The following is a 27,863-nucleotide window of genomic DNA, read 5'->3' as shown; positions in this document are numbered from 1 at the left end:
TTCCAACAGGTTTGGCCAGATGTGGGAATGGCTGAACTTGGATATGCGACCCTACCTCGTGGCATGCGTATCCCAACCCTCTCCTTTGGCCACTTCTCCAATGGCCATCTCTCGAATGGACACGCCGGGGGCACCGCCCCCAACTCCCACCCTGCGCCCCCACACGTACCCGTAGTGAGCATCAACAGCAGCCTGTCCAATGGATCATTGACTGCCAATGGTACTGCAGGTAAGCAATGAGGATGTTATTATTATTATTATTATTATTATTATTATTTAGCTAAGCTAAACCCTAGTTGGAAAAGCAATATACTATAAGCCCAAGGGCTCCAACAGGGAAAATAGCCCAGTGAGGAAAGGAAATAAGGAAATAAACTACAAGAGAAGTAATGAGAATCGTACTGCTGTTATTATTATTATAATTATTATTATTATTATAATAATTATTATTATTATTATTATTATTATTATTACTTAGCTAAGCTAAATCCTAGTTGGAAAAGCAATATACTATAAGCCAAAGGGTTCCAACAGGGAAAATAGCCCAGTGAGGAAAGGAAATAAACTACAAGAGAATTAATGAGAATCGTACTGCTATTATTATTATTATAATTATTATTATTATTATAATAATTATTATTATTATTATTATTATTATTATTATTATTATTATTATTATTACTACATAGCTAAGCTAAACCCTAGTTGGAAAAGCAATATACTATAAGCCCAAGTACCCCAACAGGGAAAATAGCCCAGTGAGGAAAGGAAATAAGGAAATAAACTACAAGAGAATTAATGAGAATCATACTGCTGTTATTATTATTATTACTACTACTACTACTACTACTACTACTACTACTACTACTACTACTACTACTACTACTACTAATTGTTAAGCTACAACCCTAGTTGGAAAAGCAAGATGCTAGTAAGCCAAGGGCCTCCAACAGGGAAAAATAGCCCAGTGAGGGAAAAATAGCCCTGTGAGGAAAGGAAATAAGTAAACTTCAAGGGAAGTAATTAAAAATTAAAATTGAATATTTTGAGAACTGTAACAGCATTAAAATAAATCTTTCATGTATAAACTATAAGAACTTTAAAGAGAAAAACAAGAGTAAGAGAAATAAGATAGAATAGTGTGCCCGAGTGCACCCTCGAGCAAGAGAACTCTAACCCAAAACAGTGGAAGACCATAGTTCAGAGGCTTTGACATTATCCAAAACCAGTGAACAATGGTTGGATTATTATTATTATTATTTAGATTCTTGTACAGTAGGTATTCCGTAGCTTAGGATTTATGATTTGGTATTTATAGCTGGTATTTTAATTAACCCCCTTTGTGTGTGTTTGTGTTTGTTTGTTTATGAACAGCTTCACAATTTTAATCGTAGGTAATGAAACTTGCAGGGATTAACTGTTATGTAAAATGCTGGAAGTGATTTAAATTTGGAAGGTCAAGGTCACGGTCAAGCAAAATGTCCAATTCACGTTATAAGACATAAGTTTGGACATCGCTGTCACAGAGACTTCAAACTTGGTTTATATTTAAGTGTATGAAAATCCACGCTAATTAATACATGATAAGATCAAAGGTCAAGGTCGAGAAATAAGCTGCCGTGGCGGAAGTCTGCACTCTACTGAGTGCCCCCTTTAGTTTTTACTTTAAATGGCTATTTTCTTGGTCCTATTGCTACTTGTCAAATTTAAATTATTGAAACACTCGAGAAAACCAGAAAGTATTCATCTGCTTCTTACATTTATTATTATTGCTTAGATTGTTAATAGCCTATATTCTGTAGCTTAGAATTTATGATTTGTATTTATTGCTGATGCTTTGACGTTAACGATTACCTCCCCTCTAAACCTTGAAGGCGGTAGGGCCGTTCACGATGGCTTCGCCACCATCCGATCGGGCGGGAGCAAGCGAGGCCGAGCCCGCAGTTCGCCCTCCGTGGTCGGGGAGAACAGAGGTCATCACCAGTGCCATCACGGATGCTGTCCCACCCTCGGGAGAACGTGGGCCATGGAACCGTTATGGGAGGAGAAGTGTTCGGTGGAGCCGTCCGGAGCACCCCAGGTGACTCGGAGGGAGCGACAGCAGTTGCCCTGGTGGGAGATCGCGACACGACGATCCAGGTATCGGTCGTGTCCGGCCTTTTCTCAGGTGAGGTCTTGAACTTCTTTGGGGGGGAAGGTTCCAAATGGCGTGTAGATGATTATTTTCAATTATAGTGATGTGTCTGTTAGTGAGAATTGATAGGCGAAAGAATGACTATAGTTATTATAGTAATATTATTATTATTACTTGCTAAGCTACACCCCTAGGTGGAAAAACAGAAAGCTATAAGCCCAAGAGCTCCAACAGGGAAAATAGCTTATTGCAATTGTCAATTTTATTGATGTGTCTGTTAGTGAGAATTGATAGGCGAAAGAATGATTATAGTTATTATAGTAATATTATTATTATTACTTGCTAAGCTACACCCCTAGGTGGAAAAACAGAATGCTATAAGCCCAAGAGCTCCAACAGGGATAATAGTATATAGCAATTGTCAATTAAAGTGATATGTCTGTTAGTGAAAATTGGTAGGGGAAAGCCTGATTATTGTTAATATAGTATATAGCAATTGCTTATTATAGTGATGTCTTAGAATGGGTAGGCAGAAGCCTGATTATTGTTACTATAGTTAAGACCCATATAGTATGGGTCCTGACTATAGTATAGAACAATTGCCAATTATAGTGATATGTCTGTCAATGAGAATTGGTAGGGGAAAGCCTGATTATTGTTACTATAGTATATAGCAATTGACAATTATAGTGATATGTCTGGAACTGAGAATGGATAGGCGAAAGCTTTATTACTATAGTATATGCCACTAAATGATTATTGTCAACTATAGAGATATCAGTTAGTGAGAATTGATAGGCGAAAGCTTGATCACTATTACTATAGTATATAAGCACTAGTAATAGTAAGTGGGGATAGCAATATCTTGCTTTTATATTGCTGGTGCTGCAAAGTATATAACATTTTCCTCATGCAATGGATATCATGTAGTATTAAACTTGCATGTATTTTTACCATGGCATCCCCATCTAGATGGTTAATGTACAGTTGGACACAGGAATTCGTGGGACATACTACACTGAAGAAGTGTAGCCTATCACACCCTTACTGCACCGTGAGTAACCAGAGATATCGTATAGAGAGATGGCAAGGGTGGTGGGCACGGCTACAGACATGACCTCTCCTCGCAGTAAGGGAGTGACAGGGTACACTTGAAGGTTTAAAGGCTGCTCATGAATGGCAGGGGCAAGGGACAGTAACATTGCCCAAGCAGGACAATACCCTAGAGACTGAGCATCTTACAATATGATTAGTGCCCAAGCCCCCCCTCTCCAGTCAAGCTAGGACCAAGGAAGACCAGGCAATGGCTGCTGATGACTCAGCATATATACCCATAGGCTGCCTCAAACACCCCATCCTTAGTTCACAAGGATGGTGAGGTTGCGGTGACCAAAGGAACTAACGAGTTTGAGCAGGACTCGAACCGCAGTCTGGCGATCACCAGGCAAGGACGCTACCAACAGGCCACCACAACCCCAGAGAGAAGTGGGCCAGGAATTCCCCATCCTTACCTTACAAGGTTGGTGGGGTTAAAGCGACTAAAGAAGCTAACAAGTTTGAGCAGGACTCGAACCCCCGTCAGGCAATCACCAGGCAAGGACGCTAATATCAGGCTACCACAGCCCTAGAGAGAGGTGGGCCAGGAATCTCCCATCCTTACCTTACAAGAATTGGTGGGGTTAAAGCGACTAAAGGAGCTAACGAGTTCGAGCAAGACTCGAACAGCAGTCTGGCGATCACCAGGCAAGGACGCTAATAACAGGCCATCACAACCCATATAGAGTTGTGCCAGGAATTCCTGAGTTCAGTTGTACATGTTTACCCATGTAAGCCTCATGCAGCTTTAAAGAAACCATGACCCCGATCGATTTGCTTGGGAGGTGAAAACTAATCTAGGAAGACTTTGCAGGCAAGTGTCGTAAATGCGTTGGAACAAACCATGAGTAACGTCACCAATCGACTGGAACGACTGGCCTCGTCTCCTGATCTAAAGGTAAGAAACGACAAGTGCGTTATTATTATTATTATCATTATTATTATTATTACTAGCCAAGTTACAACCCTAGTTGGAAAGGAAGATGTTATAAGCCCAAGGGCTCTAACAGGGAAAACAGGCCCAGTGAGGAAAGGAAATAAATAAACGATATCAGAAGTAATGAAAATATTTAAAAAAAAAAACATTAATGACATTAAAACAGATAATTAATATATAGACTAAAAAAGACTTATGTCAGCATGTTCAACATAAAAACATATGCTGCAAGTTTGAACTTTTGAAGTTCTGCTGATTCAACTACCCGATTAGGAAGATCATTCCACAACTTGGTCACAGCTGGAATAAAACTTCTAGAATAGTGTGTAGTATTGATAATAAGACATCATATGGCTCCTTGAAAAGCCTTAATATCAATGGTTCTTTTGAGGGTAACTTTTCTATACACGCATCAAGTTCTGTGTATCAGGGATTCAATGTATTACAAATTGTTCAATTTTCGATATGTCACATTTTTTAGTTATCAATTTTCTAGGTTGTGTTGATTTTCTTTCAGAGAAGTCTGATATAAAAGACTTTTAAACATTAAGGTTTTCTTATTGTTACAGCTTAATGTTTGTTTTGAAACATCTTGACGCGATTTTCATGCAGTATACGTGCGTGCATTAATAGTCAATTTTTATATTTTTAATAACACTAAGTAATATAACATACACAGAAATAAGGGATTTTGACGAAGGAAAAATCTATTTCTGGGCGAGAGACCTGTGCCGCCCAGTGAAATGCTCCTTTAGCACCATTTATATACCTTAGAAATGGTGCTAAAGGAGCATTTCACTGGGCGGCACAGGTCAGAGCCCAGAAATATAATTTAAAGAGATTTTTCGATTAATGCAATTGAAACAAGAATTTTATGTGTTATAATTAGAAGCTGTGCATGTCAGAAAAGTGTTAGAATAAAGAAACTAAAAGTCTAAAAAATGGGAGGATAATGTAATAAAAAAGGAATACTAGTATTGAAAAAAAAAAAAGAAAAAAAAGAATTTGCGAAGACTAGCTCAAGTATACACTGGAGTTCCTTAAGAACCTTTGCTTATGTATTATGACCACATCTATTATTATTATTATTATTATTATTATTATTATTATTACTAGCTAAACTACAATCCCTAGTTGGAAAAGCAGAATGCTATAAGCCCGAGGGCTCCAACAGGGAAAATAGCCCTGTGAGGAAAGGAAATAAGGAAACTACTAGAAGAGTAATTAAAACTAAAAATATTTCGAGAACAATCACAGCAATAAAATGAATATTTCATATATAGATTATTTAAAAAATAAAAGAGGAAGAGAAATAAGATAGAATAGTATGCCTGAGTGTATCCTCAAGCAAGAGAACCCTACCCAAAGACAGTGAAAGACCATGTTACAGAGGCTAAACTGTAGAAGGTAAGAAATGCATGAGCAGTGTTAAGCTAGAGCTGTAGTTTGGGTCAACGGGCATGTTTTGTATAATGGAAAAATGAAACTGATCCTTCCTATTCCTGATCTATGCACGCAATATCAAAGACGACATTTGTAGTGGGATGTTTAATAATTACTATTATTACTGCACTAGGTAAACTACAATCCTAGTTGGAAAGCAGGATGCTATAAACCTAAGGGCTCCAACAGGGAAAAAAATAACTTGGTGAGGAAATGAAATAGGAAAATAAACTATTTGAGAAATAATGAATATAAAATACCTTAAGATCTGTCATATATAAATTATGAAGAGAACCTTATGTCAGCCTTCTCAACATGAAAACATTCGCTGCAAGTTTGATCGTCTTTAGTTCCACCGATTCAACTGCCTGATTAGGAAGATCATTTCATATTCAGGTCACAGCTGGAATTTAGCTTCTAGAATACAGTATAGTATTGAGTCTTATGATTTAGAAGGCAAGACTGTTAGAATTAACTGCATACCTATTACTATGTATAAGATGGTAAAGTCTTGGAAGATTTGAATATTAATAGTAAATGTTGTTGTGGCGACAGTTGGCTCTCCGTCAATGTAGTGGTAGCAATTATAATTACTGTATTATTATTATCACTTGCTAAGCTACAACCCTAGTTGGAAAAGCAGAATACTATAAGCCTGAGGGCCTCCAACAGGGAAAATAGGCCAGTGAGGAAAGGGAACAAGGAAACAAGAAAAGTAATTAACAATTAAAATAGAATATTTTAAGAACAGTGACAGTGTTAAACAAATATTTCATATATAAACTATAAAAACTTTACAAAAAGTTCCTGTAAGGATTAGGAGGATTATTGTAGGGTTGTAGCCTAGCAAGTAATAATAATAATAATGTTGTGACTTTTCACAGGAATCAGAGGCAGCCGAATTGCGAAAGACTGCAGCAGTATTACGACAACAAAGTTCCGCAGTTTGCCAGTCAGTTAGTTCAGGTAAAGATTAGCATCTGTAGTATCTCTAGCACTTATATATTAATTCATATATATATTCTTCGTCTAATAGTGTGTTTTTTTCCCATTCGCATGGGGTTTCATGGTATATTTATTTATTTAGTTATTTATTTATTTATTCTACATAAACTAAAAATATAATTCCTGATGATAGAATGTAGTCCTTTGATTTAAATATTGAATAACAGAATGATTTTGACTTACAATTCTTGTAAATAATTTTTTTTAAATGTTCAAACTTAGTACATTATTAACTAGAAATATAATTCCTGGTGAAAGACTGTAGTCCCTTGATTTAGATATTGATCAGAATGTTTTTGACCTACAGTTCTTGTAAAACATTTTTTAAATATTCAAACTTTGGTAACTTGCAATTTGATTTTTTTATGCTTCTGTTGCTAGTAAAAACAAAATGTAATTAATATTATGTACGGTCTTTAATCAGGTATAGAAATGTATATATTTTTTAAGACTTGCTTTGTGATAGAATATTGTGATTTTATTAACAGGTTACCTTACAATGGAAAGGCAATTGTCATGTGACAGTGTATCGAGTGTAACGTCAACGATAAGCGGTGCATCGCTGTCTTCGTTTGCGTCTATGCCTTCGAGATCAGTTCCTGGAACTCTGTCTCAACACTTCGGCCATAATCAGTTTCATCAGAATGATACACTCAATTCATCTGACAACAACAAGATAAAAAAGAGAAGCTGGGTAAGCATGCTCTTCATATAAGTCTAGTTAACCCTTTTACCCCCAGGCTCTTTGGAAATTTCCAACCCTTAACCCCCAAGGGGTTATTTTTTTCCCAGCACATTTTGCAGTATATATTTTTTAAATTGCTCTAACAGCCTTAATTTTTGTCATAGAGAGGTCAGGTTGGTCTCATTCTCTTGGAAAATGCCTGAATTTTTTCAAAAAATTACCAAAAATATGAAAATAAAAATTTTTTAAGCATTTTTTTGCAAGGACGTACCGGTACGTCCATGGGGGTAAAGGGATGGGTTTTGTGAAACGTACCAGTACGTCCTTTTGGGGGTAAAAGGGTTAAAAGTGAATTTGTATATTTTTTGCCTGATTTACAAAATCTATGTCCAGCACAAATGGGAATTAGTTCCTCTATTACACACATATACATATAGATTTTTTGTCTCAAAATTAATTGTGCTTGTAAAAAAATAGGCTGGGAGGAACATAGAGAGTAGAGGTCCCCTTTTTGGTTTTGTTTCTTTGTTGATGTCGGCTACCCCCCAAAATTGGGGGAGGTGCCATGGTATATGTATGTATGTAAAAAAATAGCACAATTTAAATGATAGGGTGACTCAACGTGTTCCCCTCTGCTAGTGTAACAATAAAGATGAGTTACATTACTGTCTTTGCAATAGGTTAATCTTATTGCCTCATAAAAGTATTTTTAAAATCTTGAAGAAGAACTTAGCAGGATTTAAAGTTTAGATGTAGAAGCTTATTAACCCTTTTACCCCCAAAGGACGTGCTGGTATGTTTCACAAAACTCATTCCTTTACCCCCATGGACGTACCGGTACGTCCTTGTAAAAAAAATGCTATAAAATTTTTTTTTTTCATATTTTTGATAATTTTTTGAAAAATTCAGCCATTTTCCAAGAAAATGACACCAACCTGACCTCTCTATGACAAAAATTAAGGCTGTTATAGCAATTTAAAAAAAATATACTGCAAAATGTGCTGGGAAAAAAATAACCCCCTGGGGGTTAAGGGTTAAAAAGTTCCAAATAGCCTGGGGGTAAAAGGGTTAACTTGTGATCATTGAGGAAAATGCCTTACCAAACTGTAGGTATTCTTGAATATATCTGTCAAGTAAAGGAACTAAAATTTGGCAATTCCTAGTATGGAGGCAGTTTTAAAGCCATAGAATATGTAACTTTACTACAGTGTATAGTATTTGTTGTAAGACACCTAAAAATATAAACTGCATTTTCCACAAATACTGTAGTAGCATAGTTGCTCATTAATTTATTAATTACATGAAACATGTTATCAGTACATAAAATATTTTGCTTTGATTGTTTTTCAAATGGAAGCAGTATGTCCTCTTAAATTATCTGTTTTTGTCATATCTGAATTTTATATTTACTGTAGAAGTTACTATTGAATTTTGGTATTACCTTTTTTCTAAATACAGTTAAAGTGAATATGATAGTATCAGCATATTATATGGATTTCTTTTCAATATTTCTCATTACATCTTCATGATGAAGCAGTTTTCATGTGGGGTCTATACTGTACAGTAGCTTCATAATAGCAATGATAAATTTAATTTCATATCACTTTTAAAACTAATCTCACACTAGTTGTGATGTTTCATTTGTGATTTCTGTGGTGACCATTCCAAATAAATACTGTACTGTACCGTATTGTATCATATCTCCAGAGTTATTCAGTGTTTATCGTGTTTTCCAGCTACGCAGCTCTTTCCGGCGAGCCTTTGGAAGACACAGCAGAAAGCGAAGCAAGCAAACGGCGGAAGGGAATCGAGAAGAATCTCACGAATTACCAATGCATCACACGGTTAATTCAGCTGTAAAACATTTATCTCCTCCTCCTCCTCCTCCAAGCTATTGTACATTAATGAAACCTCACTCTACGCTGAAATCCTTCAGTAAAGAAGCAACTAAACAAAAACAAGATAATGTAATAAAAGATGAGCATCAAAGGTATGCAGTTTTAAGAAAGTTTTCCCCAATTGATTTTTAATTTGAGGATATAACGTAGAGTTGTGCTCTAGTTTTCATAGATTACGGATTTAAAAAAAAAACTATTTGCAAGTCATTTCTCATATACAGTAGTCGCTATCATGCTTTATCAGAATACAGATTATAATAAGTATGTAGTGTATTGTGTAATTCTAAATTTGAATTATATTAAATATGCACTCATTACTTGCTTTGTTCCACTTTAGCTCACAAGAAGAAAACAATTTGATCACTCGTTTACAAAAAGACCTTGCTGATAAGGAAAGGGAACTAACGGATTGTAGACTTGAAGTCCTTTCAACTCAGCATCAACTTCAGTCTCAGGCAGATACTATTACTAGACTGCAGGTAAGAGCAATGGTTACAGTATGTCACTTGTACTCTCAGTATTAATTATCAAAATTACTGTTTGATTTTGAGGTTTTTATTACATTTTATTCGAAATTGTATGCTTTTTGCTGACTGGCCAAATAATGTGCAGGGGGTAAGGACAGGGAATGTATTAGCTATTCTGACTTCAATTGTTTGTGAGGTATGAAAATCACCTATAATTGAATTAGCAGTGTAAAAATATAATAAACTTGACTCGGAAATTTTCTTTTTTTACATTTAGTTTGATTTAGAATGTAAAGTATTCAAGTGTCTAGTAAGGAAGTTTAAAATACTTAATAAAATGTGCTCTGATGATATTAACAATCAACCATCTCGCCTCCACAATTGTGAACTAAAAGGGTGCCTCTAGTAAAGGATTACACCCATTGTATAATTTCTGATTTGATATTAGTTTATGTAATGATATAGGGAGAATTTTAAAAACTTTCTGAGTTAAAATAATAAACATGAATCAGAGGATGGAAGGGCCCAAGGAGGAATGAAAAAATGGAAATTTCCCAGTACCATCCATAATGGAAAGCGATTTAATCAGAGCAATAAAAGAGTAAATCATCCATTAGTCCATTAGTAGGCAAAAGCCTGACAAAGGAAGAGATAGACCCAGAAGAGTGGGAAAAGTCTTACAGTAATGCAACACATTGGTAAAAGGGATGCATTGAAATGTAGAAATTGTCGAGGAATAAGCTTGAACACTGACAGTGGCAAGGGAATGACCAAGTCTCGTAAAGCATAGACTTGGATGATGATGATAGTGAGCTATTACCTATTTGCAGACTGTGGCTATCTTAAAAAAAAATCAAGATTAAACAGTGTGGAGATATGATTCTTCCAGGCCAGCTGTAGAGAGTAGACCAGAGATGTTTTTAAACTCATTTACTTTTCTGTATCATGTTTGCCAACTGGTACTGTACAAGGTGATATGAATATGATCAATAGAAGTATAGCCAATGTAAAGGAATGCTTACACCTCTCGTAACCTACTATTGCCAGATCAATACAGCAAAAGAATCTGCATAACCTTTCATGTGTACTCATTTCAGCACTGCTCAAGAAACTGAGCATGGAGAGAAAGAGGTGGAAACATTCTATGCAATTGTCTCCATAGCAAAATACTGCTTCCGTGCCAGAGAAAAACAGCCGTAGGCGCAATACAGTATTGTCTTGTAAAAATCTGGGGGAGAGAGTAATAGGAGGGGTCATAAAGAGCAGTTTTATCCTTTACTGGTGTCATGACCGCTCGGTCTTAACAGTATGTCCTTGTGGATGGCGACTCTAGACTTGGCTAGCATAAGACTCCTCGTAGTCTTCTCATAACACGGTGACTAGAGCTTCAAACACAAGCAGAGAAGGATGCTGGATATTAAATATGTATTTCATAGATCCAAATTTTGATATTTGCATAGGAGATAATAACTTGCTGAGTATACAGGTCCTGCTATGTTCCACTGTCTGAACCCTCCTTAGAAAGATCAAAAGTCATCCTCTTTGAAGGCTGATGGGGGCCAGGAGTCTTGGCCAGCTTCTCAATAAACCAATTGTCCAGAATTTTGGCTAATTCAACAAATTTTGTCTTTCGTAGTTTTCTGCTTGAACAATACTGGAAATGATGCCCCTGAATCATATATATACTACAAACCAATTTTGTCATTCAACAATGACAGTATCTTCTTGTAAATATCAGTTTCCTCTTTTTTTCAAGTTTACTGTATTCTTCATAATAGCCAATACCTTAGGCTTCTTTACTATCTTAGGATTAAATAGGATCAATGTGAAGAGATAAAATAAAACTGGTTCCTAAACCAATTTTATGATTGTCTGAACTCTCCTTTTACCATTAGACAAGAGCTAGTATTTGAGATTCATACAAGGGTTGAACAGTTACATTATCCTTTCAATAAATGTAGCTAAGAAGTGAATCACTTAATTTCTGCATGCCTTGAAACACTTGGTCAAGTACCAAACCAGTTGGAATCCACTGGATAACCAATTTTTAAGTTTAAATGCTTAAACTCCATGCATTAGTGGTAGAGGCACTCTTTACCAGAACAATAAGGCTGTGGACACTTGACAGAAAAAACTTATCATCACACAAGTGCCAACTCAGAGCCCTTAATGCGAGTCTGACAGTTTCACTCCCACATAATTAAATGCTGAATAATTTTACTTTTACTGTTTTAAAATTAGCCATAATACTACAGCTTAAATTTCAATAATTATACAGTACTGTATTTTCAATTTTCATTAATTGACAGAATGATATATTTTTATCCCATTTATTTGTATTACCAGGCAGAAGTAACAGGACTAAGAGAGGAAAATAACAAATTGTTATCACTCATAAGAGGCCAGTGCAATTCAACTACCGATGCTCTTCTAACCCCACTATCCCATACGCTCACTGCTCTTACTCTTAACCCAGGAAGTACATCTGGTAAGTAGCACTTCTTGTCTTTTTTTTTTTTATATTTAGTACTTGCAGTAGGGGATTCAGCATTATGAAGCTTCATCTGTGGTGGTTAATGTGGGAGGGTGGGCTGTGGCACCCTAGCAGTACCAGCTGAACTCCATGACCTTTCCTTTATACAGTATATATTCCAAGATACAATAATACAGTACAACTGTTTACAAATAACTTGGAATACCTTCATTTCAGTAGATGATCATGAAATTTAAAATCAGTACACATTCAGGTTGAGTCCCTTGTTAGGCTGGAGGAATGTAGAGAGTAGAGGTCCCCTTTTTGTTTTGTTTCTTTTGTTGATGTCGGCTACCCCCCAAAATTGGGGGAAGTGCCTTGGTATATGTATGTATGTACTTGCATAAAAAATGCAAATAATATTTTGACTTTAATACATGCTTGTATACAAAATGCATTTAATATTTAATTAGATTTTGATATTGTTTTCTTCAATTTTTCTCTGCTCCTATTCTTGTCCATTATTCAGTGGTCTCTTAATTGTGTCATGATACTGTTTCACTCACTGTACTTGAATGGCTATATACTGTGCTCTATCATTTAGAGTTGTGATATCATTTGATATGCACAGTGGTACCTCGGAGATAGAGCATTTGTTACCAAACTATTGTCAATCGCCAAATCAATTTTTCCTATACGATTTGATGGAAATACTTAGTGTTAATTGGGTCCCCATTTCAAGGATGCTCCTATTATGGGCTATTTTTACAATATTAAGATACAGTGCAATACACAAGAGCATACCACAAACAAGAAAGTTATAATTAATTAAATAAATGAACATTGAACTTAACTTTATACCTGTAGTATGGAGAATTATGATTAACATTCACTAAAATATTTTAAAATTATAAAACACCCACTTGATATAAAAGTTTGCTATATTTTCATAATTGTAATTATTATTATTAATAAAGCTACAACCATAGTTGGAAAAACTAGATGCTACAAGCCCATTGGCTCCAACAGGGAAAATAGCCCATTGGGGAAAGGAAATCAATAAACTATCGGTGTATATGACAAGTAGTGAATAAAAAAATTTAAAATCTTTAAGATCTGTAACGTTAAAATAGCTCTGTCATGTATTAACTATGAAGAGAGACTCATGGCAACCTGTTCATCATAGACATTTGCTGCTAATTTTTACTTCTTAAGTTCCACGGATTCAACTGCCAGTTTAGAAGATCATAACACAGTCTGGTCACAGCTGGAATAAAACTAATGGAATAATGTGTAGTGTTAAGCCTTGGTGGAGGAGTATAGGTGTCCATTCTCCTAAAAAATTATACGATTAGGTTATCCAAATTGTATTTTTAGCAAATCATGAGTACTGTATTTTTCATATTAACATGGAGCCATTTTCTTTTCAGGAAACAATGTAGCTCTTGTGAGCGGCCGACAGGTTAAGGTAATGGTGGTCGAGCAGTCAGACTTAGCAACTGTAAATACTTCAGTCATCATCAATTTAAAACCAAGTTATCTTACTCATATTGGTAATATTAATGTCGAGTCCAAGACAACTTGGGAGGAATTTGACAAGTTAATTGCTAATACAGTGAAGGTATGAATACTTGGTTATTCTTACAGGAATACAAACTCTTATCCTTTGATAGGAGTTGCTTTCAGCAAAGCTGGATCCTAAATTTATAACGAGGGGTCGGTAGTTACTGGCAGCTGTGATCCAGCTTTGCTGAAATCATTCTCCTTTTTAAAGGAGTCATATTTGTAGTTAGAATATAATAAAATGAATTTAAAAATTTGTCATAATAGGAATTGCTTGCATTTAAAGAAATAAATTTTATTTCTGAAAAAAATTATAACTTAGCATGTTTCCCTTGAACCTTCCTCTATTATAAGTGAATTGCATATAAGTAATATCTAATAGGAATGATTTCTTGAAAGTATGGTACTCTTTACATTAATGGCTTTGAAAAGGAAACTTTCAGAATAGAGTTGGGAGTTGATAATAGATTCTTAAAACTATTTTAAGAATGATGGTAAATCTAATTGATTTTTTCAGGATTATGGGAATCGTATTGATCCTGTATCAGCCTTGGGACTGGAAAGTGACTCAATATTATGTTATCGGGTTGATGAAATCGTCCGTGCGCCGGACCTCCCATTACCTGAATTGCTACCATATGGGTACTTTGTTGGCAATGTAGATGCTCTTCATGTATGGATTAAGGTATGCTTTGCTTATACTCACATCAGTCATAATTAATAAGTATGCAAGGATAGAATTTCCATATTTTTATGATAATGATTTTTAGAATAGCATTTACAATAAATGGTTTATAAAAATGAAAAACATCGATCAGTATATACATGTTGAATGTATGAATGTACTAATGTAATATCATAAAGGTACATTTAAAGTATTTTATTATTTATAATAGTATTTCTATGAACATACCCTGAAGTTCATATTGCTTCTCTCTTGAAGCTGAAAAGAGTCCTGTTTTCTTTCCTTACAATAGCCCAGCCCATCTGGATGAGTATCGAGGTTATATAAATGTGTATGGCAACACTTGCGTGTGGTTACTACATATCCCCTTCGTCTTTCAGTTTTCTTGTCACCTCCTTTACTTTTAATCATCACTCTTGGTCCAAATTATAATTTTGTGATTTAAGGAGTACTCTAGAAAATTTATCAATTACTGTACAGTAGATTAATAGTGTGTGTCTTCTGGCTGTACTATGCATTCATGTGTGGGTGGTTAGAGAAATTTATTGCTGGACGATAATAATAATTTCTCTTTGTGTTATTTGGCAGGGACCAGAAGTGAGATTTAAATAACCGTTATGGGGAATCTAGTTCCCTAACAGTTCTTCAAATGAAGAAATAGATCAAGTTAGTGGCTGACCATGTGAAGAATTCCAACTGTAAAAGAAAATTATCTCTTTGTTCTGGGGGAAATGTCAGATAATATTAGGCTTGTTGGTCACAGTGAGGGTAGGGTAAGGGTTCTAATACCACTGTGTCTAATACTAAGCTTGCAGGTATTGGTAGTAAAGAGGGGTTGATTCTGGTGGTTTTTTTTTTTTTTTTTACCACAATCTAAAGAAGTTCGCAGGCCTTTTAGAAAATTCAGTTTTCCTAGCTTAACCTGGCCTGTTTTGAAACCTAGGACAACTCCAAGATGTGCGTAGTGGTTCTGGTTTACCAGTCATTAAGGGTACTGTTGGTGCACAGCCCATTATCAAGTTGATAGTCTCTCCTCAAGCATCACTCAAATTATTTCAGGTCCTATTGCGAAACCTTCACATTTCCATGATCCGGTCAGCTTTATATGACCACAGGATTCAAAGGTAGGAGATCGGGCTGACAATTTGGATCCTAATATCCCTCCGCCCACCGAAGTAAGCGTTCATTAGCAACGTTTTTATACCTTTATCAGTGGTTCTTGTGGAATGGGAAACTCGGATTTTAATAATAATTAAAATTCTTTGGCTGGAGCTGCAAAACTTTTCCATCATGATTGGATTCCTATCAACCTGGTATCGACTCGGTCCCTAGCTCATCTCAAATTCTACCTAGCGGTATCAACATAGTGAATAAATTGTTATCACAGGTGGAAAACAGGCCTACTAATTCTTAATTCTGTTTGTTGTCAAGACCTTATCTCCCACAAAAGCATTCTTTAAATTATTTAAACAAATCAATTACCTATAGCCCCTGAACAGGCTAATTCTCTTGAATCCATTATTAGTGTGAACAAATGGAAGTCTATGCATACAGGTTTTTCAAGTTGACTAAGCAAATATTTTTATTGGCAATAAAATAAGGAGTATTGTTAAATTTTTCCCTTTTTCAGATTATACAGTGATGATTATTTCAATCCTTATGCAAGAAAAGTTTGTAGGTCACTCAGGTCTTAATCTTACATTAAATTATTTAACCCATATATATATAATTATTTTAGATTGGTATCTGGAGGCTTCTGCAGTGTTTGAGTTTTGTTAAACATAGGTAATAATTTTGCTCCTCTATGGTAAGAATGGTGTTAGATGTGCTGAAACCTTCCATTTTTGGCGCCATATTAGATCAAGTTAGGATTGAAGATACAATAGCTCAGGTGTCCTCCAGATCTCGGTGACGGTATGAGGTGTATCTTTCGAAGGCCTTATTTCCCTACCGTTCTGTGGCTACTTCTCAAGATTCACTTTTGGGATTTAAGTGTAGCAGAATGGTTGATTGATTGATTTAAAGTTTTCAGGCATCCTGACATCTAAGGTCATTGACGCCGTGTAGCAGAATGCCTAGCCAAAGTGTCAAAAGGACGCATTAACCTCATAGAAGAACACGATGGTTCTTTCCAAGAGATTCTAGTTTGGGGGAGGGCTTTCACACTTCCATAGGTTTGGGAAAATCTCTACCCTGACCAGAGAAAGAAGGGCTATCAAAATCCTCTCCTCCAATCCCCGCCCTTGTCAAAGGAACTTATCTCTCCAAGTTTTCTAAACAAATCGGCCAAAACTCACCTTTTGAAGTTATTGATTACAAAACTTCTAGAGAAGAAAAGGGTAGAGGAGTTCTTGGATCCCTCCCAGAGGTTTTACAATAGGTTGTATCGGGGATTTGGAGGCCAGTTCAAGATGTCTTGATTCAGAACAGATGTACAGTTTTTCCCATTTTTATATGGAAACTCCTTCAAAGGCCCAGGGAATAGCGAGGAAAGGAGGTTGGATGTTTTTGATAAATGTAACAGACGCTTACTTCCACATGGATGTTTTTGAAAGACTTGGACGCTTACTTTCTCATTATCATTTGTCCAGAATTGATGAAACTTTTTTATGAATGGATCAAAGGTTTATCAGTTCAGGTGTCTTTTTTTGTATCAATTGGCCAAGGTTCCTAGGCTCGGAGATTTGTACCTGGACAACTGGATAAATTTAAATACGTCTTTGGAAAGGATTCAGGTCCAACAACTTTGGCTAGTGACGTTATTGAAAATGTTGGGAGTCTTGGTCAATATGAATAAGTCTTTTCTGGTTCAAACTCTAAAGATTCTATATCTTAGGATGAAACTAGGAACAGTCCCATTTTGGGCTTTTTCTTCAGAAAAGAGGATTTGGTTTTCCTTTTGTTTAAGGTGAGGCAGATGAAAGCATTCTTAGTTTGGATGTAGATGAGGTTACCTGGTGCTTTTCCGTTAAAAGGTCTCCATGAGGGGAGGATCTAGGCTCCAGTATTGACACACTATGTTTTTAAATAAGAGGTCTTTCATTTCAATGGTCCATTAAAAATGAGGGATTTCCAGTTAGATCTTAATCATCATTATCTAGACATGACTTGTTTTTTTTTTTTGGTAATGCAGAACCAACTACAACTGGTGAAATGGTGGTACAATCGTTTTGCTCAGGGAATGTCTTTAGAAGTAAGATTTTAAGACTTCTTTTTATGGATGCTTCCCAAAAAAGGTGGGACTCTGTCTGTCAGAGATGATTGGAAAAAAATTATCAGGATTACTGTATATATCAATTGCCTGGAACTCTTTGCAGTGCTCAAGGCCCATGAAGCTCAGGACCCTGTGGTAACGGGGAAGTAAGGGGGGGGGGAACAAGGTCGAAATCCCTTATTAAAATAGCGAAAGTACTCGTATATGAAAAAATCTGAGGGGAATAAATGTTCTGCTTTAGTTTATTCTAGAGAAAATAATTGTTTTAGCAGATCCGTTAAGCAGTGAACAACAAAAAAGATACTACCAAGTAAATGGTCTCAACATCCTTTAATGTGTCAAGAGATTTGAAGTTGGTTGGAAAGACCAAACATGTGACTGCCATATAATCTATACTCCACTAGAGGCAGGACTATTACAAGTAAAGAAAACTGAAAATTTTCTACATTTTAGAGTATACACCAACATTTAACAAACAAGAGAGAAGCAGTACAAATATCAGGTCAGTACAGAAGTAATTAATGTTAATAAAATTCCTTTATTTCATCATTTCAGGGTGGAAATCACAAAAAAGATGCTGAAACTGTTGGAGATGTGTCCCTTGCTGCTTTTAGTAGTGTAACACCAGCAAGTTCCCTAAAGCGCTTAGCCTCTCAGTTGACAGAGCATCGCCGTCTGTTACTCGCTGGGCCTCCAGCTTGTGGGAAGAGCTCGCTGGCTGAGACTCTGGCACAGTTCTTTGTCACCAATTCCACTGGAGAATATTCTAGTGATGCCATAAAAACATTTAAGTAAGTATATTCTAAAGAAGATTAAGTCTTTAAGACAATGTAGTTACTTTGGAAGAATAATTGTTATGCATATAATTTCAAAAGCTTCTTCCTCTATAATGCAGTGTCGACAGATGACGTTTCTCAGCATCTCACTGGCAAACTGCATCAATTATCCAAGATTTGATATATTCCCTTGAATTAAGTGTCAAAACTAGCTAAAATTGGTCATAAATAAATTAGAAGTCCTTGCTTGGATGTCTTTAATGTAGCAAATATATCCTGCTTCAATTGTCAAACAAATATATAAAAGTATATTTACCACTTGGCACAAGTTTAGTGAAAGATACTTGTGTATTATTGCATAAACTTTTTTTCAAACTAAGATTTTTAATTTCTTTTTAAAATTATTTACTGGGAATGGAAATATTAATGGTCTAGAATCATTCCTTCTTTTTTTTTTTTTTTGCGCGCACACACACAATTCTTGTATAATTTATTCCTTATTATTAATGAATTTGCTTAGATATATTCAAATTTACAATGAGTCTTTTTATAGTTTATTTATGACATATTCGTTTTTGATGTTGTTAATAGTTTATATATGACATGTCTGTTTTGACGTTGTTACTTATTTTAGAATAATTTATTGTTAATTTGTTCTCTTCATTTATTTATTTCCTTATTTCCTTTACTCACTGGGCTATTTTTCCCTGTTGGAGCCCCTGGGCTTATAGCATCTTGCTTTTCCAACTAGGGTTGTGGCTTGGATAGTAATAATAATAATAATAATGTGATTATTTATCCTTTTTATTATATATCCTCAGAGTTACAGGAAGCAACACACTGGAATTATGTCAGCTGCTCTCAAGCATGTGGCCAAGGAGTAGTCTTGCTTCATCCTCCCAATCTACCTCTTCTATGTCTTCAAGTATTAGCATTTCATCTTCATCACTCAGTTCAAGTATTACTAGTCCAGACGATTCTAGCACTCCGCCTTGCATCATTATTATTGATGATCTTCATCTAGCTAGTAAGTTACTGTTGCTGTTCTGCAAAGATCCAGAGTTAGCCATAGAAAGATTTTAATTACATCACTGAGCGAAAAAACAATTAATTATCAGGTATTTGTGATATGGATAAACTTACCATTATGTAATAAAAATGTAAAAAAAATAAAGAAGTAGGCCTTAATAGATAAGTACAGTAATTGATTTATTACAGATGGTGTTGTTGAAACTTTGCTAAGATGTCTTCCTACGTCAGTCCACGTAGGTCCTGCCATCATTGCTACTTGCTGCCCAACTTCTACTCTTGCTACCAGATTACACATCAATTGCAATTTCAAGTAAGTACTGTAAATCATCTTCTTCGACTAAGGCTTTATCCCGCTATGCAGGGTCGCCATTTCTAGAGAGCCGTTTCCAATTTCTTCTGTCTCCAATATCCTCCACTGTGAAATCTTTCTTCTCCATATCTGCTGTTACACACTCCATCCACCTTCTCTTTGGTCTCCCCTTCCTCCTCCTACCTGGAGCATCCATCTCCAACATACTCCTGGTCTCTCCCCATTACGTGGTCAAACCAGTGGACTCTCTTTTCTTGGATTTTCTCTGACACCTCTATAACCTTTGTTGTACTGTAAATATGCTTATCTTTTACCAGTGCAAGATATGTCAGGTTTCAGGCTATTATGCAAATGGCTATAATCATATATGTTTAAAGCAGAAATAGAATTTGGTTTATTTTAAACTATATAAGTAAAATGAGTCTTTAAGTATTTCTTTTGCAACTTGAATGTTGGTAAAACATCCAACTAAAAAAAAAAATCCTTTCATAAAGGAGTAACACTGCACAATTGGCATTCAGACGACACTATCCCCTGGCTCCAAGACAAAGAAACTCTTCAAATGAATGAATAATAACTAATTTCTATAGAATATTACAAAAATCAAGCTTGTGATAATGGTAATGGCGTGAAGCTGTCTGACTTGAAGCTACATTACTCAACTTTTTCTTAGGCTTTTCACTGTACCTTCATTAAAACTTTTTGCAAGTTATTTGTTGAACAAGTTTATTTTTTATAACAAAGAATATATATTCTTTGATAGTATTTTAGAACACATGTCAAGTTTTTGCTATTGTATAAATGCTAATAATCTATTTTCTTCATAAAATTTCTTTTATTTTCTAGATGGGCCACTCTTAGCATTCAACAGGAGCCAGTCAGAGGTTTACTTGGCAGGGTTCTGCGTCGTAGAGTGGTAGCTGCTGAAGTGGCAGCTAATACTAGACTTCCAGATGCTCATCACTTAGCAGAGTGGTTAACAAGGCTATGGCTTCACCTTAATACACTGTTGTCCGGCCATTGCAGTTCCCACGAGGTTGGAGTTGGTCCAGGACTATTAATGGACAGCCCATTAGGTCAAGAAGAGACTCAAGTTTGGTTTACCGAAGTCTGGAATACTCGCTTAGTTCCATATATTAAGGAAACCTTACGGACCTCCTCTTCTCCTAATGCTAACATCTTTGACACCTGGACTGACCCACTTGACTGGGTTTTAGCCACATATCCATGGCCAGTTAATGCTGCTTGTGGACCTGATCAGCTAATTAGGCAAGTTCCAACATCACATCTATTTGCAGTTTACAGATTGGTCGTGTCTTAAAATTTTGTCCAACAGTGTTACCAATAGTATTTTTTTAAATTATGTATTCTAAATTCAGCATTATGAAGCTGCATCTGTGATGGATAATGGGGGAGGGTGGGCTGTGGCACCCTAGCAGTACCAGCTGACCTCGGTCGAGTCCCTTGTTAGGCTGGGAGGAACGTAGAGTAGAGGTCCCCTTTTTTTTGTTTTTGTTTCATTTGTTGATGTCGGCTGCCCCCCAAAATTGGGGGAAGTGCCTTGGTATATGTATGTATGTATTCTAAATTCAAACTTCTACCCACAGAATAACAGCAAGTGATATTGGCAAACAGGAAGGTGGTCTTTTAAACAGAAAACTGTCGGAGCCTTATGTCCCTCTGTCTGTTCGTCAGCAGGTAAAGTATAAGAAAGCATACTGGTTTGATGGACCACCTAAAGGTCCAGGATAGAAATTATAATAGAGTAGATTTGGTATAAGTTATAATTTATTAGGAATGATGCAATTCACCTAAAGTAGCTTGATCTAACATTCAAAATATTGAAGAAAAAAAAGGATTTATCAAATACAATGTGCACTTTCTAAGAATTACTTAGCAATTAATTTCTATGTGTAATTACATGGAAAAAAGGTTTAATGATATTCAAGGAGACATTCAATGAATATGAAATTGATTGAGTGAGCAGACTAATGCAATGGTTAACTTGAAAGTTGAAGCATCAATAAGCAGAAAAATGTAAAGTCTAATATTCAAAAGTTCCATGTATTTTGTTCCTTATTTTAATTGAAACAGTACTTAAGAATCTCATTATAGTAAGCTACTGAAATATTCTTATTAGACTAAACAAATTATTGTAAGATTCGAGTAAAAGAGGAAAAATAATTATACTATGTATTAAAATGAGATTTTATACTACCACAAGAGTAATATTTTCTTGACACGTTTAATAATTTGAATTACTAGAGCTCTATAGTGTAACTCTATTAAACTGTTATTCTCAGTTTTCAAATATGGTGGATGATATTTGAGACCAAGTCCTTGGTTTATGGGTCAATAGGCCATTCAGTGTCTACTGTAAGCATTAATCAGGGGAAACCCACAGTTGCAACAAAGTTAAGAGGATGTACAGCAAGACAAAGGAGAAATGGAGGTAAAGTTAATGGCTAAAAATCCAGACACTTTAGAAATGTACACTGCCCATTTATTCGTATGTAAGAAACCTTGTATTATTACCCCTATTTGAGATTCTCATAACCTTCCTCTTGACTTCAGATGGATCATTCCACAAGCCTGCACTTCAGGCAGTTTTAAAGAGATGTTTGCAGCTTTCCTTCAATCGCTAGTACTTCCCTACCTATGTTCCTTTTTTCTTTCTTCTGTCTTACTGACTAATCTTTTAAATTCTACATCCTGGTGCAACTGTGGGGTACCCATTACTCTTGGTGAAGCCCCATCACCAAGCCATACAATCGAAATCTAATAATTCATATGGTTTTTTAGGCTTGATGTGGTCATAGTAATTGCTCCAATACATAATACAAACCTTTGACCTTTAAAATAGGAGTGACTTCAGCGAAGCTGGAAAAGCCGTTAGCTTAACGAGGTGAACGCAGCTGGCTGCTAGGTCCACCTAACAGGTATTGTTACCTTCACTTTGATTTGGGTTGCTGATCAGTACATATGTACTTCTTAGTGCCCTATTTTAAGGATTTCCTAATCGGTCTGTTGATGTTTGCTTGACTGATGACGTTAACTCCTTAGGTGGATATGCTGTTGTGTCTTGGGAAACCCTTCAAAGGGTGTGTTGGGTACTATAAATGAACAACCTGGATGTTGACCCCAATCAACTTTGTAACTGTTGCAGTGGGCCTGACTGTTCGCAGGATTCCCCGGTCTGAGTGCGGGAGTGGGGTCCGGTGCAGTGGTTTGAATTTGCAGCGGGAGTAATCTAAGAGATTCTTTGGACTCTTGTCATGATTATTGTATGGCCAAGGTGGTGTCCAAGAAGTTTTGTAACTCCTTCATCCTTCCTTTGGGTTCGGAGACTGCTGCATGCTCTTCTCCCTCCAAGGCTGTGTCCATTGGAAGAAGTAAGAAGAAAGGAGGAGCCCCTCTCCTATCCTTGAGGGATTCTTGAATAAGAACAAGAATTTTACCCTCCTAACCAAAGTAATACACCATACGTTTTACCCAAAATACTCCGGCTGTTGTATTGAATGAAGACGCTCTCAAGAACGTCGACCTGGGTGTGCTGTGGCCTGCCCTAGGGATCAATGTCACCCTGTCAGTGTAGAAAATCCTTGAGGTTCTAGCAACCACTAGAACTCATCAGGCTTATCATCTTGTTGCTGCTCCCCCCTTGCTTGCAGAGGAGAGCTGTGGGGTAATGTCGCTGGATGTATCCTTGGTTGCTCCGAGTGCCTGTCTGTTGCCAAGAAGTCCTTGATCTCGGTGAAGTAGTGTGGTCACTCCCCCGCACCTGCTTCATGTTCCTGTGCCTTCCCCTTCTGAAGGGCTGCCTGCCGACACAAAGAAGAAAAGTGTTCCGAGACGAGACACAGGGCAACAGACTTGGAGAAGTCTTTGGAATCTAATTCCAGTTCCTCTGCATGAGTTTGTTTGAGTACCAGCATTATACCCAAATCTTTTTCTTGGGGAAGCTTTGAGGTACAAGGTTCAAGGATTAGGCCTTTACCTTGCAAGACTTGTCACAGGCACTACTGGTCAGGATGACAAGCTATGCCCTAACCCCTTTCCTGACCAGGGACGTTCCCCTGGACACCTCTTTAACTTCATCTAACTGCACAGCAACATCCAAACTTCACCTGACATTGATCGTTCTCTGGGAAGAGAACAAAAGACACCTGAATACTCTTCAACTCTGTATGGAAAGGTTACCCCTCCATTAGTTCAGAAGGTGCATAAAGGCATGCGATGAACCACGAACACTGCTCACGAACGTGTCCACAATCACCTCTCAAAGCTAGATCATCTGGGAAGGCTTCAGATCGTGATTCGCCATGCGCACAAACAGCTTGTTCGTCTGCATTCATAAGAATGTCCCCTTTGGTGTACCCCATTGGTACAAAGAGCTGCTGAGAAAAAACAATCTATGAGGGTTAAGTCTCCTCCTGTCCAAGCGCCAATGATTATTGGCACATGCACAATCATCATGATCACATGCACTCAAACAAGCTCTCGACTCTCTCCAAAGCGAAAGGAGTATCAGGATACCTAATGTCTTTTTGACTTTTTGCCAGTCTACAATCCCTCCCTCTTCAGAGTACAGTCCAAGCTTGGTCCGAAGAAATCACACTCCAAAGGGAAGAAAGAATCGATGCACACTCCTGTTGAATCCTCCAATCGATGGAGGAGAGGTGTCTTGGGCTAGAGAAGGTTCCCTTCTACTTGACATGGGCCCTTCCCCAGTAGACGGTAACACGGAGTCAGATTCGATTTTCCTTAAAAAGTTATGCCTCTCATCAGGGAGCAGAATGAACATGGATAGGCATTCATGGTACCTATCAAGGGTGGGGTAATGGAGCTTGATAGACGCTTTGGCGACCCTCAAGGCTCCACATCTTCAATTTACCTTATCTGGTTAGTACATGCGAGAGACATACCAGACACAAGAATTCTCACCAATGGAGCCTTTCTCCACCAAGCTCTTGCCTTCAGCCCTTTCTTGACAGCAAAGGTTGGAGGAGGTAGTTCTTTCATCTACTCAAATCAATCCAATAGTGATGGCACTGACAACAGGCAACAAAGCAGATAGATTGAATTAGGGTATTTCTTTCCAGCCTACAAGTTACCAGTTGGATAGACCAAAGACCACTGGTTTCACAGCTTTGACATGGTCACTTTTTTTTCAGAATCCATCTGATCCTGAGATGAAGTTCACCAACCTCGTGCTTTCAGAAGCAAAGGCAGGGACATAATAGGCTCATCAGTCAGCCAACCATTAGGCAAGCAGGGTACTAATGAGGAGGAATGCGGTTGCCTCACACTTCTCCAGTCAGGACAGACAGGAAGGAGCTTTCTCTCTATGAATGCTTCAATCCTGGACATCTTGACGCTCTTCCCTGCGGAGAAGACAGCGAGCATTGGCGGCAAGTAGAAAAAGGAGAATCACAACTCCCTTATCCACAGATCAGTGATCTTCAAAGCCTATACAGCTGTGAATCCAGGACCTTCTAGCGCTAGGAAGGGAAGCAGAGGTCGCTGAGATTAGCGAACCCCTTCTCCTGTCAAGCCATTGGGCAACATAGCAGTGACACTGTGCGGAGAATTGTTTGGTAAGGAGTACTACAGGCTGGATACCTCCATCCTTCCATCAGTTCTCGTCCTCCTGTCACTTGGTCTTTGATGACGCTCCCTCTGGAATTGCCAAGAGTAGTACTGGAGTCCTTGATCTTACAACAGACTTTCTAGTACAGAAATTGATGGGTGGATGGAGACAGCATCGATCTCTCTCCTGAAGAAGTTTGTTCTACAAATTCGGTTTAAACTGGGCACAGCCAGCACAGTTTGTGCTCTCTATCCATCTCAAGGATTTCTATTATCAAATACAGATTCATCCCTCCATCAGAAAGCACTTCTACTTCATCCTACAAGGAGTCAAGTACCAGTTCAAAGTTCTGTGGTTTGGACTTCACAATAACTCCCTAAGTGTTCACACAACTGTGCACCCTACTCAGCTTGAGGGGTCCAGTTCGATACCGCAATAGCTTGATAGTTGGTCGATTCTGTCATGCTTGAGGAAACAGTTGTTCCAAGATTTGAACAAGCTTCTTGCCTTTTGCCAAGATCTGGGGATCGTGATCAATGGGCAGAAGTAGTCTCGCATCCAAGAGATTGTTATAGTATCTGGGAATAATGATACACCTGCAGTGGTGAGAATTATCCCATCAGATGATCGTATCAACAGACTCGGGGAAATAGCACAACCATTCCCAACTACTCAACAATGACCAGCAAGGCAATGACATTTTCTGTTATAAAAAGTGCAAATTATATCCCCTAACCTGAGGAATAAAATTTATAATTGTTACAAAGCTGTATATCTCTAGTAACTTTAGCTTACGCCATTATTTGTCATAATAAAAATCCTGAAAAAATGTGGATGCTTCATAGATCACAAGTTCACCCATATAATGAAAAAAGGTATTTTTGTAAAGGAATGGTTTGAATCTGTAAAACATTACAACAGATATATTTGTATGCTTCTAAAATTTGCTACATTAAATGGTTCAATTTCAGTAATTGAATAATTTTTTAATCTTAGGAGATTTAAAAAGCCAAGTTCTTAAGGTTTGTAGCATCCAAACTTTCATGTAAAACTAAAATTTAAACCAACTTAAGGACATGAAAAAATAATGCACAAAATTAAAAATTATTTAAATTATGCATCTATTTACCTGTTATTTTTTCTGATCCAAAGAAAACTCAGAATCAAGATAGTTTAATTTATATTCTCTCTACAGTAAAGAATACCTCTTGGCATGTTAACTAACAACTTAAATTTCCCACCAGATACGGAAAGCAGAATCCATTTATTCGACCCCACAGTTACTTCCATTAGGAGGACTACCAAGACCCCATGGGACTCACGGAACAGGGCAAACCGTATTAAGCAAGGACATCCAAACTGTTAACCCCTATCAACCTTCCAAACTAGAAGAGAATATAGAGAGGAAAGAGAGTCCTAATACAGTTTATGGGTCCCACAACAACGGTAAGGTGTTCAAGGATTACGAAATAAATGAAAACGTGAAATCTGAAACTGTAATCGATAGAAGTGAAAGCGGTAGTGATAAGGTTTTATCTAACAGCAGAAACAGTCTGGACAATTTAGGTGAAAATCACCAGGATAATAAAACTTCTAGTAGTAATATTAGTGAAAGTAGTAAAACATCTCATTCACCGGTATCTTTAGAGGAAAATGAAAGAAATGAGAAACATGGAGTTGAGAAAATGGAAAGTGAACAATTCCCAGAAAAGAATTGCAAATCTGTACCATCTATATACAATGGCTATGTTAATTCTTTTACCAACAACACAATCGATTGTAAAGATGTGGTCATGGACACAGACTGTAATTCTGAACACTACGAAAACTCCACTAATCTTAACATTTTGGCAAAAAATGCTATCAACTCCAATGGCCTTACTAATGATTGTGTGAAGATTATAAGGGAAACAGGCCCTAAAATAGATTTGAGAGATCTGTCTCATGAATTGACATCTACGTTTAAACCAGCAGAAACTGCCATGTAAAGTTACTATGATTTAAGAAACCCTTTCAACTCTTAGCTTACTATTAACATCAAGAAGTCCGGGTTTAAACATTAACTTGCCTTCCTTCCCATATTTAACCTTGCTAACACATTGACATATTTAGCTCCAGTGTTATAATCAAAATTAATAGAATAATAAAGTTTAATCAACTTCCTTACATGGCTACATTTGAGAATTAGTTCCTTCTGTTTTCATGTCTCGCGAATTTTATGTCTAAACTTCTAATGTGGTTATGGTCCTTTATAATTGTACAGTTCAGATATTTTTCCATTATTTTTATCACTTTCTATTAACCTTTTTTCGGAATAATTGCTGTAATAAACCTGCTTGATACATATTCTATTAAAACTTGAGCTGTAAACATTTTTTGGAATTAAACATTTTTATCACTTTCTTTTAACCTTTTTTTCGGAATAATTGCTGTAATAAACCTGCTTGATACACATTCTATTAAAACTAAGCTATAAACCTTTTTCGGAATTAATGCCGTAATCATCCTGCTTAATACAAAAATATCTTCAATACACCATTGTTCCCACCTGTATAC

General features: G+C 36.8%; 2 protein-coding genes across 2 annotated transcripts in view; one reads left to right on the top strand and one right to left on the bottom strand.

The window, feature by feature from the left end:
* On the top strand, positions 1–27,426 carry LOC137644181 (neuron navigator 2-like). The gene is made up of 16 exons (XM_068377181.1): positions 1–229; positions 1,875–2,167; positions 4,044–4,127; positions 6,494–6,575; positions 7,103–7,308; positions 9,036–9,289; positions 9,535–9,676; positions 12,011–12,152; positions 13,568–13,758; positions 14,218–14,385; positions 18,155–18,390; positions 19,197–19,402; positions 19,594–19,717; positions 20,564–20,986; positions 21,325–21,415; positions 26,552–27,426. Exons 1-16 carry the CDS (start codon positions 28–30, stop codon positions 27,293–27,295), a joined length of 3,588 nt encoding a protein of 1,195 aa, XP_068233282.1. The 5' UTR covers positions 1–27; the 3' UTR covers positions 27,296–27,426.
* The window catches only part of LOC137644180 (tudor domain-containing protein 1-like), a 61,210-nt gene continuing 52,574 nt past the window's right edge, over positions 19,228–27,863 (bottom strand). The window contains exon 16 of the mRNA XM_068377179.1: positions 19,228–19,421. The gene's annotated coding sequence lies outside the window, so the exon portion shown is untranslated. The remainder of the gene's footprint in view (positions 19,422–27,863) is intronic.

This window comes from Palaemon carinicauda, chromosome 7 (genome assembly GCF_036898095.1).
Source record: "Palaemon carinicauda isolate YSFRI2023 chromosome 7, ASM3689809v2, whole genome shotgun sequence".
NCBI lineage: Eukaryota > Metazoa > Arthropoda > Malacostraca > Decapoda > Palaemonidae > Palaemon > Palaemon carinicauda.
The sequence above is the reverse complement of the archived record's forward strand: the minus strand, read 5'-3'. Positions and strand labels throughout refer to the sequence as shown.

Excerpts from the sequence above, each read along its gene's own strand:
- LOC137644181 (XM_068377181.1), top strand. The coding sequence starts at position 28 with ATGGCTGAACTTGGATATGCGACCCTACCTCGTGGCATGCGTATCCCA. Across the intron at positions 4,128-6,493 it reads CCTCGTCTCCTGATCTAAAG|GAATCAGAGGCAGCCGAATT; the intron begins GTAAGAAACGAC and ends GACTTTTCACAG. Across the intron at positions 6,576-7,102 it reads TTGCCAGTCAGTTAGTTCAG|GTTACCTTACAATGGAAAGG; the intron begins GTAAAGATTAGC and ends TTTTATTAACAG.